The 19773-nt window shown below is 39.1% G+C and overlaps 1 protein-coding gene across 1 annotated transcript; it reads right to left on the bottom strand.

Moving 5' to 3' along the window:
- Nucleotides 1-10909: 10909 nt before the first annotated feature.
- On the bottom strand, nt 10910-13027 carry Adam21 (ADAM metallopeptidase domain 21). Its single transcript, XM_041657932.1, has one exon. It carries the CDS (start codon nt 13025-13027, stop codon nt 10910-10912), a length of 2118 nt encoding a protein of 705 aa, XP_041513866.1.
- Between the last annotated feature and the right edge of the window lie 6746 nt (nt 13028-19773).

Below are 19773 nucleotides of genomic sequence, written 5' to 3'. Positions count from 1 at the left end.
CATTTCAGCAGCTGGTACCCAAAAAAAAAAAAACAGTCTTATAATAGCACTATCAGCATCATGATGTCATCTGTCATCCAACCAGGCGGGGTTGTTGCTGTGGGGCCTCATCTTCTTCCTGGAAACTTCAAAGATCACTACAGGAAAATGATCTGTAGGAAAATCTCTTGTCCATCGTGGTGGAAAACTTAAACATCGTTCATATAAACATATATTTAATGAACAATAGGATATAGACAATATAGACATGGGGAAAGTGAAAATTTTCCTAAAGTCTTCCTTCTGTCCCATACCAGAGAACAACACACTTGGATTTAGAGAAATATAGAGCCGTTCTCCAACACCAAAAACACCAGTACTTGGGCTCATAATCCATATTCCTTTTTCTAGATGATCCTTAGTGGGTATTTTTTCCTTTTGTTAGCATTCAAACATCCAGGGTTTCTTGAATTTTTGGTGATGTGTATTTTTCTGTAAAGAAAGATAAGATCAGAACCCTGCCCCAACCCTATATGGTTTCCTTACCACCTGCATGTTGTAGTATGAGCTGTCATTTTTTAAAAGAGGTTTCTCCTTTTTACAGCAAATCTTTATTAATTTTGATGGTATCCATAGTTTTTCTTTTCCTGTGGAAATAAGACAAAACCCCTTCCCTAGTGTAGCACATCTCCTGGTTTCCATGTGAGGTCAACACATTCTTGAAATACATTGGTAGATTAAATTTAGAATTTTTTTATAACCCAATGCCTCTCTGCTGCTGTTGGTCCTTTGTCATTAGCGTTAAAAAAATTTAAGGTAAATAAAGCATTATGCAATCTATTTGGGGGGATATTTTCCATCCCTTTTTGTTTGTACAGCATATCCTTTATAGTATGATTTGACCTTTCTATAACTGCCTGACCTGTAGGATTATTTGGTATACCTGTAATGTGCTTTATATTGTAATAGGCAAAAAAAAGTATCATCTTTTAGATATGCTGGACCATTGTCTGTCTTTATTTGTGCAGGAATGCCCATGAGAGCCATAACTTCTAATAAATGTGTGATTACTGAATCAGCCTTTTCTGAGCTCAAGGCAGTTGCCCATTGAAAACCTGAATACATGTCTATGGTGTGGTGTACATATTTAATTTACCAAATTCCATAAAGTGGGAAACATCCATCTGCCAGATCTCATTTCTTTGAGTACCCTTTGGGTTACTCCCTGCAGGCAATGGTGTTTGGTTATAGAAAGAGCAAGTAGGACATCTCTATATAATCTCCTTAGCTTGTTGCTATGTAATAGAAAACTCCTTCTTTAAACCTTTGCTATTGACAGGATGTTTTTTATGAATTCGGAGGCGCCTGCAACATGCTTCTAATCAATAATTGATCAATTTCTGCATTACCTTTGCTAGAGGACCTGGCAGACCTGTATGGGATCGAATGTGTGTTATGTATATAGAACAAAGCCTATTTCTGATTATGTCTTGCACCTGGATGAATAATGAAGTTAATTCCGTATCATCTGGTATAAATTCAGCAGTTTCAATATGCAAGACAACTCTTTCTGCATATTGTGAATCAGTAACTATATCGAGAGGTTCTTTAAAATCCCTTAGTACCATAAGAATAGCATGTAATTCTGCCTTCTGGACAGAATTATAGGAGCTTTGTTCCACCTTACTTAATTCTTCTGATTTGTAACCTGTCTTCCCTGATTTATTAGCATCAGTATAAACGGGCTCCAGTTATTGGTGCATTATGTACAATTTGGGGAAGAATCCAAGAAGTTCTCTTTATAAGGTTAAATCTATCACTTTTGGGAAAATTGCTATTAATTTCTCCCCAAAATTAGCACAAGCCTTTGCCAGGGTTCATTGTCTTCCCATAACTTTTTTGTTTCATCTGCTGGGTCTATAGGAGAAATCTTGAAAAAAAGGAGAGAGGAGTGAGGAAAGGAGAATGAGAAGAGGAGCCAAGAGCCAGCCACACAGCCACAGCCTCACAACCAACCCTGGAGTAAGAAAGAAAGAAAGATATATAGAATAAAGACAGGCAAAAATCCCAGAGCAAAACATAAAGAAAAGGGGATAATTTAAGTTAGAAAAGCTGGGTAGAAAGAAGCCAAGATAAGGCTTGGCATTCAGAAGTAAGGATAAATCTCAGTGTATTTATTTGGGAGCAATTACACTGTGCATTTACTATTTTGACTGCAATACAGTTATTTTCTTGCCTTTATTGGTTTATGTTCTGTGTGTCTCTTGTGTCTGGATAGGCTTCTATTTCCCTATATTTGGAAAATGTTACTTGTGATTTCATTAATAAATAATTTCATTCATAAATAATTAATAATTTTATATCTAGTTGAAATATAACTCTGTATATCTAGAAAATTAACTAGCATGACTACAAGTTTGACTATTATAAATAAGTATGTATTAATCTGTAATTTTTAATTATACATTACATTTTTAAATAAGCTGTATTAACATAATACCTTAAACAGGAGTAGAAAATATACATATAACAAAATTGACCTGAAATTTTTATTAATGATCCAAAGTCCATACCAATGTAAAATACCCATTTCTATATCATATTGTCCCCCCCCCTTTTTTTAGCAATTGATGGTGGCCATTAACCACTTATAATCAACCCTATTTAAATGAAAACAAACATTTAGAGCAATCATTTTGGGAATTTGGGCATAGTTTTCTCCAAAATGCTTCCTGCTATTTGTTGGATGACGTACCTTTAGGATTCACAGACATTTCGGGGAGTCTTGGTCCACCAAGCCACGTTAATATGGAATTCATTCACAGGTTCTCATACTCTGTGGAAAAGCAGAACCTCTTTTCCAAAGTAACATATCCTTAGACTCAAATTTTGAAGTCAAGATATGTTGGTTTAGCTTAGCAACCTCCACAATCAAATGTCTCTCTAGAGTTAGCTCATTATCAGTCAAAAATTTTAAAGAAATCACAATAATATACATAATCCAGACTCTGTGTATTTTCCATCTTTCGTGGCTTTTTAAATATTACTTTTACTGTCTCTTTAGAGACTTTTTTTTAAAAAAATATTTTTTTTCTCATTTTACATATCATTTCCAGTTTCTACTCCCTCCCCTTCTCCTATTTCCTCCACCTCCCCCATCCTCCTTCCACACCTTAGAGAAAATAAAGCTTCCCATGGGGAGTCAACAAAGTCAAGGACATTGCTTTGAGGCAGGACCAACTGGGGGTTACAGTTTAGTATACGAACTTTGGAATTTGTGTGGCTGGAGTCCATGGTGCCATTCCCTTCCAGACACCAGTTGCCACTGGTGCTGTGGGCTGGCCTGACAGCTGAGATCTGGCTACCCCCTGAGCAGGCCTCTAGGCCACTTCGTATGTCAGGGAGTCACACCACATGTCCCATGGGCTTCCCTTTGGCTTTTTCTTTGGCCAGAAACACTTCATTCCTTCTCAGAGGGCAGGATGCTTTGTGAGCTCAGTTGTCAAGGTTGTGCAGGTTCTGCTGTAGCCAGGTTTGAGGCACTGTAACTTTTTACGAGGCCTTTAAAGTACAAACTCTGCTGCCAGAAAAGTAGGAAAGTCACTGAAGACCAGGAGATTGAAGAGATTTTTAGGAACTTCAGGTATAAGAGGTATATTTTCCTTTCAAGTACGTTTGCGAGTAGGCAGACAGCTGCTGGCAGGCACTAGGCATGCACGAACACACACTGGCAGCACCCAGACATAGGTACGCATACAGTGAAGCACACAGGCTGGATGAAGATGGACACACCTGCCTAAAGACACACATAGGCAGGCTAGCAAAAGCCTCAAGGCCCAGATGTGATCTGATTTTGTGCTGATTTAGAACCTCTTAAAGTACAGCAGTAGCCATCTTGGCTCATGTCAGATACCCATAACAGTGCCATGTTGTTGAAACATAGATTGGCTCTAATGGCCATCTGTTTCCATAGTGGAGGAGGCTGAAGTATGTGGTAGTTGGCATGATCCCAAAGGCAGGGCACTGTAGCAATTTGGCCATAGATTGAGGAACTACCAGTGTGGGAGTTCGGTGCAATGATAGTGGGGCCTCAGAGGTGAAGAAATGCAGAGACTCTGGCTTTTGTAGTAGGACACTCTCACAAATGATCTAAACCTGGAGTACAGTTGATCTTATGAGACACTGATGTGCTACCTACTACACTAACAAGGCACCTAGGAAATTGTTCTTGACTTGAAGACTTGTTATGGTTTGGAACCTGTCTCACAAAGGGCATGTGATAAAAGACTTAGTTACCTGTCTCTGGCTTAGTTGGAAGATAGAGCCTTTAGAAAGTGGCACCAAAAGGAAGACATATGCCTTTGAGGGCTTTCCCTGAAGGGCATATTGAGATCTCCAGTCTCCTCCCCTTCCTCTCCCTTTGCTTCCAGCCACAAGAAGGTGATGTGCTCTCCTCCACATGCTCCCCACCATGTTGTTCTGCTTTGCCCTGGGCCAAGAAATAATGGAAACAAACAATTGCTGGATAAGTCACCTGAAGCAATGAGCCAAAAGCAAAGCATTGCTCACTGTTTTTTGTTGTCGGTATTTTGATACATACACAGAAATATAACAGAGAAAATTGCTGTGAAGAGTGTGTTCTTGCCAAGACTAAACATAACAGGTGGTTTGGAGCATTTGCAATTCATTTAAGAGCTCCGTGTGGAAAGATCTGGGAAAGCAAACTACAGAATGCCTAGAAGTAGTAGAGGTGAGGGACCAGTTCTAGTGAGGGCTCCAAAGACCAGAATGCTGACTGGAAGGCAGAAAGCAAAGACAATGATGACGTGTCAGGCAGAAATGAAGGTTCCGCTAGAACCAGACCTAGAGCTCATGCATATTTCATTTTGGCAAAGAACTTGTTTACATTGTGTCCATTCTCTGAGACTTTGTGGGAAGCTTGATTTAACAGCAAAAAAAGGGAGAAGGAGAAGAAGAGAGAAGAAGAAGGAGAAGAAGAAAAAGGAGAAGAAGAAGAAGAAGAAGAAAAGAAGAAGAAGAAGAAGAAGAAGAAGAAGAAGAAGAAGAAGACAGACAGAAAGACCAAAAATTAGTTTAATTAGGTGGAGATGCCAGAATGTAAGCCACCTTCTGAGGGAAACAACAAACAGTGAGCAGAACCAATCCAAGAGTGGTCATCTGGGCTACACACAGCAAAGCATTTAGGGAAAGGGCTCCCCAGGCCCTTTGTAGTTAATGCCCTGGATGCTGGATATATTACTGAAACATTCACTGTTTGGTATGTTGGGTTTAGTTTTGCTTCAGGCTAAACCTATGTTCCTGTGCCCCAATTCCTGTCATTTGTAATGGGACTGTTTACCCTGTGCCATTGTATCTTGTTGTGTCACGCACCTTATTTGTCTGTTTAAACAGAGGCTCATGGATGATATCGCCTTCGGTGTTAAGGAAGACTTTGGACTAGGATTTTTCAGCAATACTAGAACAGGTAAGACTTTGGGAACCTTGAAGACAAACTAAATGCATTTTGCATTCTGAAATAAAAATAATCCTATGGGGGGCAGGCACAAAATATTATGGTTTTGATCTTACATATCTCAGATGACATATACTAAAGGTTTGATTCGCAGCCTATGGCACCACTGGGAGGTGACAGAATCCTTGGGGAGTGAGACTAGATGGAAGGCAGTTAATTCAATGAGGATGGACCCTTGAAGACAATATTGGGATCCCAGCTTTTTCCTCCCTCTCTCAGACTGCTCCTGGCCACCATGAAGTAAACAGCTCCCAAGCATGGCACTCCCCTTTGCCAACCAACTGTAGATTGAAACCTCTGACAATGTGAGTCAAAAGAAACCTCTCAAGGTGCTTTCCTCCTGTATTCTCCAACAGCTGCAGAAATCTAACACACACAGGAATCAAGTAAACCAAGTTATTTTCATCATACAGTGGGAAAATTGACACAAGATAAATACCATAAATGGCCCCAATCAAAACAACTGTGTTAAAGCAAAGGGGACATATGACCAACAAACAGTCCATATCGAAAGGCAGCTGAGCATGGCACAGAGTCTTTCATTTAAAACTACACCTGCTTGCAAAGTGTGATTCTCTGGCTTCTAATCTCAATCTCTGGGCTACTAATTTGGCCCTCTGAATATACCTTCCTTTTTTGTAGAGAATGGCTTGCGTTTACACAAAAGGAGTCTCAGCCTGATTCATGCCTGCGTATATTTGAGGGTTCGGAGCACCTTTCCGGTTCTTTTTAAGTATGTTTCCTTTAGTCTAACCTGTATTTTCTCTGCAATTATGCCTTATTTATTTTTTCAGGTGAGAACTTTTTATTATGAGTATCAGATGATTTTTGTTGACTTGCTGTTACATCATAGAGACAGGAAAGATTTCTCACATTGTTAGCCTTATAACCCCTGAGATAGAGTGTTTTACATTCACATAAATATATAAATGCAACCTGCTGAATCCATTTAATGTCATGTGTATGTGTGTGTTTTTAGGGCTGACACAACTTGGATAACCAGTTGGTGTCTCATCTCTGGGGAAGAGCGAGTCTCCCTTAATAGTCATTGACTATAGCTGTTTATCTAGAAATAAGGCCTTGTGAGATTTCCCCTATGCTCACTGGTGTGTCAACTGGCACTGTCATTGTTCAGGTACTGTTCGGGTTATCATAATTTTGAGATTTCATGGGTATAACTTCCCTCTCATGTCTAGAGGACACCACCAGGGCATCCTGGTCCTCTGGCTCTTACAAATCCTCATTTCCTTCTTCCACAATGTTCCCTGAACCTTAGACTTTGGGTATGTTGTAGATGTATTAGTTGAGATGGACACCCCATGGTTAGTTGTTACCTGCATTTGAACCAGTTGTAGCTTTCTGTAATGGTCTCCAGCTGCTGCAGAAAACATGTTTCTTCAACAATGGGAGGGAGCTACACTTATCTGTGTGTCTAAAGCATTTAGGATGTAGTTATAAATTATACTGGTTTAGGAAAGCACTTCTTCTCTAGCTAGGGTCCTTGGTCTTACCATCCATGGGTGATTGTCTGGGTTTACAGAACCTGACAGAAATTAACTCCTATTGAGTCGATTTTAGGTCTAATTAGACAGCTGTTGTTTAACCCCAGGCCACTGTTCTTGCCGTGCTGATCATTGCTGTTTCAGACATCACAGCTGGGTAGGATAACTGATGATGTCTCAGAATTTGAAAATAAGTTTCCTATTGCTAAAGATACCACATAATTTGGACACAGAACTTAAAGAAATTTATCTAGAACTGACTTGGAAGCATCCTCCCTATACCGACAGCCTTCTCTCATAGTACTAGGTGATGTTATGTAGCTAACAAGAGAGAAAAGGAATCAATAATAGCCTTACCCAGCTATCCTTTCTCTTAAAACTGAGTTTTCTATATCTTATAGGGGTTATATTCCATTGGCAAATGCCACACTCACAAATCTCTTCAATATAAATCCTCTCTACCTTTGTACCTCATGTGAAGCTTCTATATGACCAAACCCCTAAATTCTAAGCCAGAAGATATTTTCACAAGGCATTTAGCTGTTCTCTGAGGCACTACCGAAGTTGTCTTAAGGTATATAAACAAATATTCTCTGAGCAATTTCTTTGAGATTTTACTGACATCATATACAAAAATAGAATTTACCATACTCCCCGAGCCACTCTTACTGGATAGTCTTTTGCCATATGCAGGTAATTAAGGATAAGAAATTGTTTCATTTCCCAACCCATGAAAGCCAGGTCTGGAAATACTTCCTCTAAGCTGTAATTAGAAAGAGAGTGACTCCTTGCTTCGTTCTCTCTCCTCTTACTGCATCAGAAGCCATTAGGAAACGTCCAGAGATTTCTCTATCAAGATTAATAAACTCCTTAAGTAACCTTTTCATTTTTCACAATGCATAGGCCAGAGTTTGGCTATTTTTCTGCCAGTTCCTTTTAGAATTCCTGTTCTCTGGTCTCTACTAAGAGTTTCTTCACTTGAGCTTGCCATGGTGTTCATGGCAAGAGCCTCCTAATTCTCACTAATTTTCTTCTCAGAGCCCTTCTACATTCTGCCAGAAACAAAGCTAATGGCATGTTTTCGGTATTGTAGCAAGAGTTATGATATCAAAATCTAGTTGTCTAACAGTGTGAAATCATTTCCCTCAAAACTTAAAGGTGCTTGCTGCCCAGCCTGACAACTTGAGTTTGATCTCCAGGACCTACATAGTGGAAGGAAAGACCCTCCTACAGGTTGTCCCCTGAGCTCCACATGTACGCTATGGCATATGTATGTGTGTCTGTGCACACAGCAAATAAATGTAATTTTTAAAGATATTCTGAAAACTTTTGTTTCTTTTAGTTATGTGGGTATGAAGTACTGGACAGAATCTTGTGTCTAGTGTCCAGTGCATGTAATACCTAATGCAGCCACTCTTGAGAGTTTTTCATTGACATGACTTATTTCTTGCTGTTACATCCCTTGACTAATCTTACGTCAACTTGTCCCAAGCCAGTCATCTTAAAGGAGCAAACCTCAATCGAGAAAATGCCTCCATATGGTCAGGCTCTAAAACTTTGTCAGTCCAGCAAATTAACTTTTTAAACTGACAGTTTCCTCCCTCTCAGTTTAAAAGGAAGAGAGGAAAGAACCTTCCTCCTTCTCTCCCTTCCCCCTTCCCTTTCCCTCTTTCTTCTTTCTTCCTTCCTTTCTTTTTTTCTTTCTTCTTCCTTTTTCTTTCTTCCTTCCTTTTTCCTTTCTTCTTCCTTTCTCTTTCTTTCTTTCTTCCTTCCTTTTTTCTTTCTTCTTCCTTTCTCTCTTTCTTTCTTTCTTTCTTTCTTTCTTTCTTTCTTTTTTCTTTCTTGAAACAGAGTATCACTATGTATCTTTTGCCTGTCCTGGAACTTGCTATATAGACCAGGCTGGCCTTAAACTCATAGAGATCTGCCTGCCTCTGCCTCCTGTGTGCTGGGATTAAAAGTGCAGCCTAAAAATGTCTCTTAAAATAAGTTTTATTAGCCGGGAGGTGGTGGTGCACGCCTTTAATCCCAGCACTCAGGAGGCAGAGGCAGGCGGATCTCTGTGAGTTCGAGACCAGCCTGGTCTACAAGAGCTAGTTCCAGGACAGGCTCCAAAACTACAGAGAAACCCTGTCTCGAAAAACCAAAAAAAAAAAAAAAGTTTTATTTTGGCAAATGGCTACCATCTGGAAAGTGTATGACTGGATAACTATCTTACTCCTTACAGCAAGATAAACTCAAAACCTACTCAAAAAAGCAGAAGCAGTATAATCTCAGGTACCACTCATTAACCCATCCTGTATGGGTTTCTGTACTTTGCCCTTCCACTTCCTGGTCCTTCACAGAATATTCACATTCTAGGGTGATAGCTTAAATTACTAACATGTGAACCATCTTTTGTGTCTGTTTTGATTTTTTTTTTCACTTTTTGTGCCATAAGTCCATGATCAGGTGGCTCCATTGATTATTTCAAAGTAGTATGAGGCATATATACAAAAGTCTGCAATCATAAAATAACATTAGATTAATACATCTTAGTCAATTTCAAATAATTCTATAATTTTTTTTGAAAATTAACAAATGAGAGAACCTGCCTTTTGTCTCCATGTGAACACATGCACACTAAAACAAGTCAGTCTTTGCTGCTGCACCACTGGTAGCCAAGGTTAACTCGACCAGAATCGTGCTCCACTCTTCCGTCTCTATGGTGTCCTCAGCTATGCTTTTCTCCTTTGTAACTCTGGGTGGTACATGGTCTGCCCTGGTCCTCATCATCTACTGGGATGCAGAAGACTAAGGCGTGACCATAAAGTAACAAGGGAACACGAGTGAAATATCATGTAGTTCCATTGTTTCCCAAAGGTCGGATCTCTTTGGGGAATAGAATGGAGTTCCCAAGGGTAAAGGCATGGCAGAAGCTAGTAATCATTTTGGAGTGACAGTTCCACACAGAGACAGCTGTTCAAGGATGACACAGCCAAACATACTTTGAAAACAACAGAAGGAGGACATCAGAAAGGTCACTTGAGTCCATGTTATTTGGATGGCATCTTCAACTGTGATGACTGTCTAAACTGATCTATGTTTTCAAGAGATGGGCTCTTTAAAATGCTAAGAACAGACTAAGGATGGGACAAGCTGGGCACAAAAGACTAGTCAGGTACCCTGATACACACAGCAGTATTTTAAATAAACATAGTGAGCATTCACTGTTGAAGTCTAAACAAAAACTCTAGTAGGTTTGAACAGAGGGCCAGGGTGACATCTCCAAAATGAGTAAACAGGCATCCTTTTCCTACTAATTTAATATTTTATGCAATTAATATTCCTCTTCATTCAAATGTCTGTTTGAATTGGGTACTGTGCAGAAAAGGATAATGAACAAAACATATAAAATAATCCTCTTCCATGGGATGGATATATATATATAATTCACAGAATATATATATATATATATATATATATATATATTCACAGAAAGACTCCAACCAAAAGGGTTCCTAAACTGCCAGATAACAGCAAAGAAAATAGACAAGCCAGGCCATTGGATACATGGGAAACAAGGTCATGAGTTTTTAATGAAAGAAACAACAATTAACAAAGATTCCCTCTTTGCTTTTGTTTGTCAAATAAATTCAAGTAGTTGGGTGGGTCAGATATTATCATTTCTCAATACGTTTTATTTGCTGCTTAATATTATAAACAACATCCAAGAACACATTAGGAATTACCTGTATCTGTTGGCAATATTTCTGATACTGATTAAGGGGAAGGTACACTCATCTTTCTATAAACTCTCAAATATGCTTAGATTCACATATATAATAATGTTTTGTTGCCAAACTTAATATATAAGATGTTAAGTTAGATAATCTCTTAACCAGGTGAACAAGCCTTAGTCTCTTTGGGACCAATGATATAGTTTATAAAGTCCAGCTATTAACAGACAAGTTATAATAAACCAAACAGTCAAAATTATTGACAATTTCATAATATTGACTCTTCTTTTTGGAGATGTTGGACCACTGTCAATACTTCCTCCATAGCCTCTGTGCAGGCAGAAAGGCATGGACCACCCATAGTCACAATGGCAGTGATGTTTGTTATTACATATCCCCTTCCTATTACAAGTCTCAGGAAGACAGGAATTTGAAAGGACAGGCAGGCTGATACACTTCCTGTGTATGCAGATCTTTTCTTTTCCACAGGTGGTGCCATCTTTCACTTCACCAATATCAGGTACACCCATCCCTAAATGGTGGTCAGTACTCCAGCAGCTATCACCATTGGCATAAAACTTTTGCAAAACAGAATGAGTCGGGAGATGGAGAATGTCCTCCACGTTTGCACACAGGACTTTCCCACAAAATATATCTGACATTCTGCATTTTAGGTATTCTGTGCCATTTGTGCCACAGTGGCCAAATCTGTTTCCCTGAGAGTTCATTTCTTTGTAACAGTTATGAGATGCACTTCTTGCACCTTTGCCAAAAATCTCCCTGCATTGTTGGTCATGGTTATTACACTGCTTTTGATAGCAGTAGGCACTGACACCACAGGAGACCCCATTCTGTACATAGCCATCTTCTGGGCACTGGTGGGATGTTCCATTGCACCATTCTGGAAGGTCACATTCATTGACTTTTGGTCTACAGAGTTCCCCTGATAGCATGAGTTTGCAGTCTTTGCAACAAAGTCCAAAAGCACATGCAGCCCCAGGCCTCAGTTTACAGTTCAACAAACAACAGGGATCTTGCTCACACTCATGTATGGATCCACAGTCACACTCCTCTTCTTTTTCAACCATACCATTCCCACAGCGCTTCACCAGAAAGACTGCCCCTGGTCTTGGATGATTGTGCAAACAAGTTCCTTGGTTTAAAGTAGTCTTCATAAAATCGCTATAGCTGCAGTTGGTGAATCTCTCTGCTGGTACTCTGAAAGTACTCATGACACAACCTCTTTCCCCACAAGAACAGGATTCTTCATCATGCTGCATACCGAAAGTATGACCTAACTCATGGGCCACAGTGTTGGCAAAAAGAGACCAGGAGTCTCCTTGGAAATTTTCCACCCCACAGTCAAGAGGAGGATGACATATTCCTGCAACATAGGCTATACCAAGCACACTTATAAGTGAGCTTCTAATGAAAATATGGGCTGTGTCATGAGGTACCTGAGAAAGACTGACTTGTTTCCACTGAGAAAAATCTTCTAAGACCTGATGTATGTTCTCCATTGGAAAAACGTTTCCTCGATTCCAAATCTCAATGCCCATCAAAGTCACATAGGTATCCAGCTGCCTGTACATGGAATCTACCATGTTAACAATGAGAACCACATCCTCTCGTACCTTTGACAAATTGCGTTCAGAGTAAGTGAAGAAACCATAGTCTACCACGACAGCCAGCTCCAGAAACCATGTGTTGTTCCACAATTTTCCAGAATTTTGCTTCACAGATGGCTTCTCGGGATCTTCATGTTCAAAATGTTGGTATGGCATTCTCTTGTCTGTTAAACCACACATCATAGGTGGACATTGTGTCTTGTCATTGTTTAATATATAAACTAGGTGTTCAAATGTGCTGGAGTGCCTTATGGGTTTGATTTCATAGGAGACGCCATTCATTTGTAACACTCCCTGAAACTCCCCGTTGCAGGCACTGAAAGCAGCTAAAGACTCAGGGGCCCCCTCTACAAAACCATGATAGTAACAGTCACTAGGGACAAAGGGATAGTCCTTAAGAAGGGCATGTTCCTCTCTATAGGTGAGCACCGAGAAGTGAGTAGAAACCAACAGCTTCTTGACTCTCATGTGGACAATATGTCTTTGGCCCCCAAACCTCAGGCTGTAGGAGAGCCATCCTGAACTTTTTGTACCCCTGGCCCTGCTGGTCACCTTTCGGGGGATGACCACTTCTGGAGAACTGAGGTATTGAGTGGACTCAGTCTGTGATAGCTCAATAGAGGACAGAAACACCTTAAGGCAAAGCAACAAAAGAGTGACTCTCATGAGAACTTCAGCATCTGCATCTAGCAATATGAAGCCATTCGTCCAGAGCAGAAAAAGACTGGCTAGGAGACACTCCTGTTCTGACTCTTCCCTTGGAGCTGATCAGGGAGTAGTGCTGACATTTAGAGATGGTGTCCTGACAGAGATGGACCATCAGAACTGCAGTGCTGAAAGAGAAAAGAATTCTTTGATAAGGTGAGACATTCAGGTGAGAAAATACTGAGTGATGAGTCAAGACAATGTTTATGGATTTGGTTTCAATAAATAGAGTGACGAGTTCCGGGGTGAAGGTAGAGAAAATAATGTTGGCCATATGCTAATAACTGTCAGAGTATGAAGGTAAGTGTGCACACATTAGCTTATCCTTATAGGTGATACGAAAACACCCATAAGAAAGAGTGAAAGCAACAGAGTAGAGCGAGTCTGTATCTTGATTTGTTTAACATAGTATTAGTTTACATTTGGGTGTCTTTGCATAATTATTGATAGTGTCCCACTTGATGGCTAAAAGTAGAGGCATGGAAAATAACCACAGCAATCTATATAAATTTGTATTGGTCTTAGGCTTTTCATGAATTTTTTTTCTATTTGCTGTCTCCTCATTGAATTCTCCTCTATCTATACGTAGTACATTGCAAGGTCCTTACCTACAGGGTTCATAACTTTTTCTTTTTGTTTGTAGAGACAAGATTTTTCTTTTTCTTTTTTTAAATTTATTTATTTATTAAGGATTTCTGCTCTGGCTGTCCTAGAGCTCACTCTGTAGACTAGGGTGGCCTCAAACTCACCAATATCCACCTGCCTCTGCCTTCTGAGTGCTGGGATTAAAGGCGTGCGCCACCATGGCCTGGCAGGTTCATAACTTTCATTCATTTTAACATCTTCTATAATTCCTAAATATATTTCTGTGAACCAGGAAAAGTAGAGCGATGTGGTGGAACACCTTAGATTGTACTTGAATGTTCCTTAGCATGAATCAATCTTTAACTATAATTTTAGAAGAGGAAAAATTCATGAAACTCCTGTAACAATATGGGAAGAATATGCTATCTGTTACCCGGAGAACATAACAATGTCAAAAGGAAAATAAGAACACATGTGACTGAAAGCTTCAAGCACTGGCTGTATGGTATTTTAGGGTTGCTAAAGAAGAATCGAATCCCAGTTTTTTAAAGACATATACTTTTGACAATAGAGAATTTCTGCACCTGACATGCAGTCTCATTGGAAACGCATCCATTTCTTTATTCATTAAAAAAAAAGAATTTATGTGTTTAGAGAAAACAGAGTACAGGATGTTGTGCCAGACATGGGGAGAATTAAAATATAGATAATTAATATAATAGAAGTATGAATAAACTTTATGGGATCTCTGATTGTGTGCAAGGTTTTACATTGAATAAATTAAAGTTCTCTTGTTATTCTGAGAAAAAGTCACAGATTGCCTCATAGTTTCAACTAACTTAAACAAATGAGACTAAGAATCACCACGCCTATGTAAAAATAGAAAAAGAGATAGCCATTTATGATACCCACTGAAGCAAATCAGACTGATCTGAAGTTTACAAGGTTCACGCTCCAGGGGTCCTCATTGCAGACAACCAGAAATAACCTGAAGAAGGTCCACAATACACTTACTACAAATATACCTCATAAACAAAGACAGGATTTCTGAAATTGGGTAATATATGTATTTATCTCATTGCCAATAATATGTTCTAGAGAGGCAAGTTTTTTCAGAAATACAGAATAAATATGTATTATAGTAGAATGAGAAATGCTTTTTAGCTCCCCCAGTAGAAAATACAATGAAGTAGTTCTCATAAGGGAAGAGATTGGAAAATCAATAACTAAACCTATTAATAAATGTTACAACGCTTGTAGATGGAACCTAAGGAGGGAGGTTCATGAGTTGAAGGTCAGCTCTTGTGACACAGTGAGGCCCCACCTAAAACAGTTAAATAAACATGAGACAATGCCTATAGTAAAGATGTGCCCAGATCAATATAAATGTTGAGGAGGATCAAATTCCATAATACTTGTGGTGCTGTTGACTTTTTGATTTTATAAACCATACCGAGTAAATGCTCTCCTTCACACTTATTTTCCGCCTTGTAATTCTGTGTCTGCTTTCTTAAACAAGGCTCTTCATCTTATACATAATTCAGGATCAAAACTTTTATTTCACTTCTGGTTTTTTATAAAAATACCAACAGCAGTTGGTATAAGGACATTGTGTGTGTGTGTGTGTGTGTGTGTGTGTGTGTGTGTGTGTGCGCGTGTTCGCATGTACAAGCTGATGCACATCATGTCTATGTTAGGTGTCACTCTTCACCCTACTTTCTGTGACAGTGTCTTAACTCCGAAAACTCGAATCTCACTGATTCTTCTAGATTTGCTAATCAGCAAGCCCTTGCCTTCTTCCCTAACATTGAAATTACAAGTACATCCTGTTCATGCCTGGGTTCTTCATGGGTGGAGAGGGTTCAAGCTCAGGGATGTATGCTTGAGTGGCAAGCACTTGAATAACCAAGCCATCTCGCAGCTTCAGGAAGGACATAGTTTCTCATAGCATTTTGGTTTTGGTTTTTTGATGCACACACTTATTATATAGCCAAAGGTGGCTTCAAAATTTCTATGTAGTCCAGCCTAAATTCAACTAGTAGCCGCTACCAGTCTCTAAAGTGATGGGATTACAGGTATGCACCAGACTTCCCAGGTTCTCAAGGCATCTTTAATCATGCTGATATGATCAAACTTGCCTAAGTCGATCTGGAAAATAAAAATGCCTAACCAAATGCCAATCACCTCCCAAATTCCAACTCTCTCCTCACTTGTGTAAGCATCCTGATTGATTCAACCTTTTCTGTACCTCCGTATATCCTTTTATGTTTTCTAGAGTCTTCCTTTGATGACAGAGGAAAAGAAGAAGAAGAAAAAGGGTAAGGAGAAAAGGAGGGAAGAACTGTATGAGGTTGGGGGGAAGAAGGAGAGATTCAGAGAAACACTTTATTCCCTACCTCTTTAAGAAAAGCGCTCCCACCTCTGCATACCTAATTAAACTTGAGTTTTAAGAGAAGTTACTGCTCCTTGAAGGTTCACTACAACTCAGTCCTCAGAAGCTTCATATACCATGTGGTTCAGAGCCAAGCTCCTGTTCTCTTGTCTGTAAACAGAGACTGCACTTTTGTTTCCTGGCCACCCAGACCCGAATAATCACACAAAAACCATATTAATTACAACACTGTTTGATGGGTGGATCATGTGTATGCTTAGATAGCTGTTACATCATAAATTAACCCGTCTCTATTTTATATTTTACCACAAGGCTCGTGGTTTGTTACCTCACATCTTGTTTCTTGGGTAGCCTCATGGCATCTACCTGACTCTGCCTTATTTTGCCCTGGATTCAGTTTAGTTTTCTTGCCAAGCTATATACTTCCCTGTCATAGGCCAAATTGGCTTCTTTATTAACCAATGGTAATAAAAACATATTTACAGCATACCGAGGGGAATCCCACATTGCCTGTCCACAAAGTCAATACCATCCCATTCATTCTACAGCTGACTGCACTAATCTTTCATTTTCTCTTAAACTACTTCATCATTTTGCACAAATTTCTAAGATGTCAGCTCCAGACTGATAAAATTATTTTTCACCAAAAATTTGAACCTTGACTAATGTCAGCAAGTGAACAACACACCCCCCAAATCAGTTTTTAATTGCTCAGTCACAGCTATAATCTTTCCCACCCCACCACATCTCTTTCTAACACACACACACACACACACACACACACACTTCTTACATCCTAAGGAACCTGCAATTCTAATCCCTCTATCTCTGCCTTACTTTGATACATATCCCTTAAGCTAAGAGAGAACTTGAGTACTTTTTGCCTTTCACTGTGTCTCGTTTCTCTCAATCACTTTGCCTTTATCCCTGATGCATTTGAGCCTGGCCCACCGGTTCCAGTTCTTCAACCACTACATATCAAAATCTTTAATGCTTTAATGCCCTACAACTACATTTTCTATGTTGAGCATGCCTAGAGGTCTATGTCTAAAGCCCTGATCATATGGAGGTGACACTGGAAGATGGTGTGACCCTTCTGAAGGCGGGGCTGAATTAGAAGGATGGTCTCTGGCTCACTGAGATGTGCCTTCAAGGGAGCTCTGGAAGCCTGGCTTGTCTGCTTCCTATCATTTGCACTCCCCAACTTGGAATGAATGTAGATTTGTTCTGCCTTTCATGTCTCACCATTTCTATTTGTCTGACCATCAGACACTGGTCATGGACTTATCATGGGTTGGAACCTAGAAAACACTGACCTAAAAGAAATCTTTTCTCCTTATAAGTTTTATTATTTGGGTATTATGTTACAGTGACAGAAATACCCATTTACAATACACATTGTGGGGGAAAACTACAGAGATCCTGTCCAATTCTTTATTTCTTCTTTGAAGTTATTACAAAAGCTATCCCTGAACAACACAATTATCGAAATTTTCAAAAGGGAGTGTACAATCTGAACTGGAATGATGTGTTCTGCCTTCCCAGTCCAAGGAATAGAGACATTAAATCAGTGTACATCCAAACCCTTTGATGCCTTGTTTATTTTCATAGATACTATATTCAAATCTCCATAATGTTCTGAATCTTCCTGTTCATGTAGCTCATGTGGAGAAAATCCATTCCATCTCATGGATATCACAGTAAAGTTAAATCACTAACCAAGTGTACTTTAACTATAAAGGTTTTTTTTTTCAATCTGTCCTAGATTTGACACATAAATACAGATTTGTTCCAGTCTAAAAATATCCTTGCCATTGACATTCCTAAAATATACTGGATCCATTTGACTGGAATCTTTGAAAGTATTATTTAACAAGATGCCAGCCACACACAAGACAACTGAAATTTTTTTACAGGGTTTCTCTGTTTAGTCCTAGCTGTTCTGAAAATTGCTTTATAGACCAGGGTAGACTCGAACTTAGAGCTCCTTCTGCCTCTGGCTCCTGAGTGGTACTGTAATTAAAGGTATGCATCACCATGCCCAGTATGACAAAAAATTATAGATAAAACCAGAAGATCAGAGATCTCTGGATTAAATTGTTGCTTCTAGATTCATTTTCTCTATCTCTCTTGCTAAGAGGGCCCCTATTATGGAGTGGGAAATGTTGTGAACAGGAGGATGTTGAGTCAGAAGAGCCAATAAAAGAAAAGAGCTATAGAGAAGGATGATGAGAAATGTTGCCAGTGACTGTGTCAGAGGAGCAGGTGGCATGAGGTTGGTGTCAGCCCAGCAGGAGGAATAACCCTGGTGGGTAAGTCTCACATAGACAAGGGACCTAGACCACAGACTCCAGAATGTCTTTTGCTTCTGCTGTGCCTTCACATGTTTGCTGCTGCCATCTTTCTCTAGTATCTGCCATGGTGTGAATGGGTATGGGGAGAAACCCACTGCCTGCCATGTAGTGTGTTTATCTCATGGAAATACCCCGTTCTTTGGGGCATTTTAACCTATGATTATTATGAAGATGATTTCGTTTTAAGTTGTATTGTCTAATTGATAAAAATAATAATGCTAGTTTAGGTAGAGTTTTGATGATAAAATACATAAACAAGGAAGTGTCATACAGCTAGAACACATGAGTTTCTACTGAGTAGTCACATAGACTGTGGCTTAGGTTAGTGATTAGGAAAAAACAATTGAGTCCCAGTAGCCCAGATAGCTTAAGTTCTTTTAACCTTAATGTTGAAAGATGCATTCACATATTTTGGCATGCATCATTAGCTGAAACAAAGCTTTATAATAACTTCATGTTAGGTCAGATGTTCTGATAACAGCTATGAGGTGAAAAACCCAAGAAGACAATCTGAAGTTTTAGAAAGGCATGTAGTTGAGTGAGGAACTCTTTAAGGTCAAAGAACAAGACTGAAGCAATCCAATTATTAATAGCTGATGTACTTTCCTTGCTAGGGTTTGTTATTGATCAAAGGTGATGATTAATTCCTTATACCCATTTCTGCCCTCAACCTCCTGTTATAAAAAAAAACTATTACATCCTAAAGGTTTAAAGTTTAAATTCTTTTTCCTGTATAAAAGTTTAGGTTTGCAATTCCTTTAAGATTTTTTTATAAGATTGGCTTTCAAGATAACTGGTTAAAAAAAAAGGTCTTTTCTTTGTAACTGCAAAATGCAGCCTGCCAACAAAAGACCTGACTGAGAAGAATACCTTGTTTTCCTACACAGTTAATCTGTAACAAGTTGCTTAGGTATGAATGTACTTGGGCTCTTGGGATAATTTGTTTTTTACCTGTAATACCTAATATGTTTAATCATGTAGGATATGGAAAACATGCTGTTTTATACTTGTATTCATTGTGATAATTGACTTGAAAAACAAAAGGTAACTACATTGTAATTTTTATATTGCCTGAAAGATTTTCCTGGGGTATATAAGCTGTAAGGGAAAGAATAAAGATAGAGTTAAAATGAATAAGAATAAGAGAGTTAAAATGAGTTAGAAGGAAAAGAAGAAGAAGAATAGAAGGAAAACATCAAGAATGAGAGAGTTGGGAAGAGAAAATCAAGAGAGTTAGAAGGAGAAGGATAACATCAAGAGAGGCAGAAGGGACAATTCTGGATAGAGATAAGAAAACATAGAAAACAGAATGAAGAATAAAGAAGGAAACCATCAAGAGAGTGTGTGAGTGTCTTTTTTGCTAACCCCCTCAGATT

Source organism: Microtus oregoni, unplaced genomic scaffold, assembly GCF_018167655.1.
Source record: "Microtus oregoni isolate MIOR12 unplaced genomic scaffold, Mior012 000009F_ref0000495, whole genome shotgun sequence".
Lineage (NCBI taxonomy): Eukaryota > Metazoa > Chordata > Mammalia > Rodentia > Cricetidae > Microtus > Microtus oregoni.
The sequence above is the reverse complement of the archived record's forward strand: the minus strand, read 5'-3'. Positions and strand labels throughout refer to the sequence as shown.

Coding starts and splice junctions, on each gene's coding strand:
- Adam21 (XM_041657932.1), bottom strand. CDS start 13,027: ATGAGAGTCACTCTTTTGTTGCTTTGCCTTAAGGTGTTTCTGTCCTCT.